Source organism: Cryptomeria japonica, chromosome 3, assembly GCF_030272615.1.
Source record: "Cryptomeria japonica chromosome 3, Sugi_1.0, whole genome shotgun sequence".
Taxonomy (NCBI): Eukaryota; Viridiplantae; Streptophyta; class Pinopsida; order Cupressales; family Cupressaceae; genus Cryptomeria; species Cryptomeria japonica.
This window is the reverse complement of record NC_081407.1, coordinates 611,799,647-611,801,544: the sequence shown is the minus strand read 5'-3', so window position 1 is coordinate 611,801,544 and position 1,898 is coordinate 611,799,647. Positions and strand designations below refer to the sequence as shown.

Below are 1,898 nucleotides of genomic sequence, written 5' to 3'. Positions count from 1 at the left end.
TATGATGCGAGAGATTCGACTTGTCTTAACTTTTACGCGGTTTTCCAGTGTAATTATTGTTGAACCCTGCAAATATGTGAGAGATATTCCACCAATCTTAAAATTTACGCACGTTTATAGTTTACTTACTGTTAAACACAGCAAATTACAGATGCAAGCAATCTTTAAGTTAACTACTTAGACTTGTTTAATTTCCATTTGGCAGATTTGTTGGGTGTTGGAAACACATGTAAATGCCTATATCAACTCACTTTGCTCTTTCTCACTGAGACGAACCATTAGTGAACTTGAGAAAAATGGAGTATTCTAAGCTGTTGGGAGTAGTGGCCTTCATATGCTTTAGTATTCCCATGATCGCATCTTCTTCGGACGTACATTTCAAATTGAGGGTGAATTTAACGCGCAGATCAGAGGGAGACTTCAATTTTACCGAGCGATTGAGTGGGGCGGTGGATCGAAGTAAGATACGAATGAATATGATAGAGGCATTTGTAAATCAGCGGATAGCTGGGCAGTTAGACGCTGAAACACCCATTCACGTGGGAAATGGGGAATTTCTGATGAACGTTGCAGTGGGAACACCCTCGGTGAGTTTTGAAGCCATTGTTGACACGGGGAGTGATCTAATTTGGACTCAGTGCAGGCCTTGCCGGAATTGCTACACTCAATCTACGCCGATCTTCGATCCCTCCAAATCGTCCACGTATTCCACAGTTCCCTGCACTAACTCTCTTTGCAATGCTTTGAAAAGATCTAAAACTGGATGCAATCCAGATTGTATGTTTAATTATAGGTATGGCGATGGTTCTGAGACCAGCGGTGACCTGGCTTACGAGTCATTCTCCATTGGCAGCGGCAGCGACAGCATGGTTGCAGGCATTACTTTTGGATGCGGCCATGACAACCAAGGATTCTCTCATGATGGCGGCCTTGTGGGCCTTGGAAGAGGTCCTCTCTCACTCATCTCACAGTTGGGCTCCAAGGTAGATAACAAATTCTCTTACTGTCTATTGTCCATCACGGACTCCCCTTCACAAACTAGCCCTCTCATTTTTGGTGAGGGTGCTTCCTTGAGCGGAGCCAACACGATACCACTGATTAAGAACATTGTCGTTCCTTCTTTCTGGTATATTCCTGTTACAGGGGTCACCCTCAATGGTGAACCCGTAAATATTCCTTCTGGAACTTTTGATCTGCAACCGAGCGGTGCCGGAGGAATGATCATCGACTCGGGAACGACCCTTACCTATCTAGTCGAGGCTGCCTACTCTCCTGTCAAGGAAGCAATTAAGGCCGCCATTGATCTTACTCCTACAGACGGATCTTCCGTGGGTCTGGATCTGTGTTACCAGACATCAGGTCAGGTCACCTTGCCTTCGCTCACTTTCAACTTCAAAGGCGGCGTGAATTACGAGCTTCCACCAGAGAACTTTTTCATTCAGATATCCAACAATCTGTTGTGCCTCGCCATGAAGGGGACATCAGGGAAGGTTTCCATCTTCGGAAATATACAACAGCAGAACTTCCAAATCCTTTACGACAATGCTCAGAACACACTCTCCTTTAAGCCCACTGAATGTGATTCTCTTTGAATAATCATCACTCTCTTCTGCTTTATTTTCGTATGCTTCTGCCACTTCCTTTTCGTGTTCATTGACATTTTCTTTCAACTTAAAATAATATGTGATCTCATCTCCATGTATGTTTCTGCATTGCCTAATATATATGAGATATAATTTGGATTCATTCTCTTATGTGTTTTCTATAGAATCTACATGTATGTTTCTGCACTGCACTGTCCAATACAATATGTAATATTTGATTCATTTTCTTATGAATGTTTCTTACAGTTTGTTGTAATTTGGTTACTTATATTTGTTTTATACTATTTCAGGTGA

The 1,898-nt window shown here is 42.5% G+C and overlaps 1 protein-coding gene across 1 annotated transcript; it reads left to right on the top strand.

The window, feature by feature from the left end:
• The first annotated feature begins 285 nt into the window (after positions 1-285).
• LOC131073065 (aspartic proteinase nepenthesin-1-like) lies at positions 286-1,684 on the top strand. The gene has a single exon (XM_058009427.2). It carries the CDS (start codon positions 297-299, stop codon positions 1,590-1,592), a length of 1,296 nt encoding a protein of 431 aa, XP_057865410.1. The 5' UTR covers positions 286-296; the 3' UTR covers positions 1,593-1,684.
• Positions 1,685-1,898: the final 214 nt, after the last annotated feature.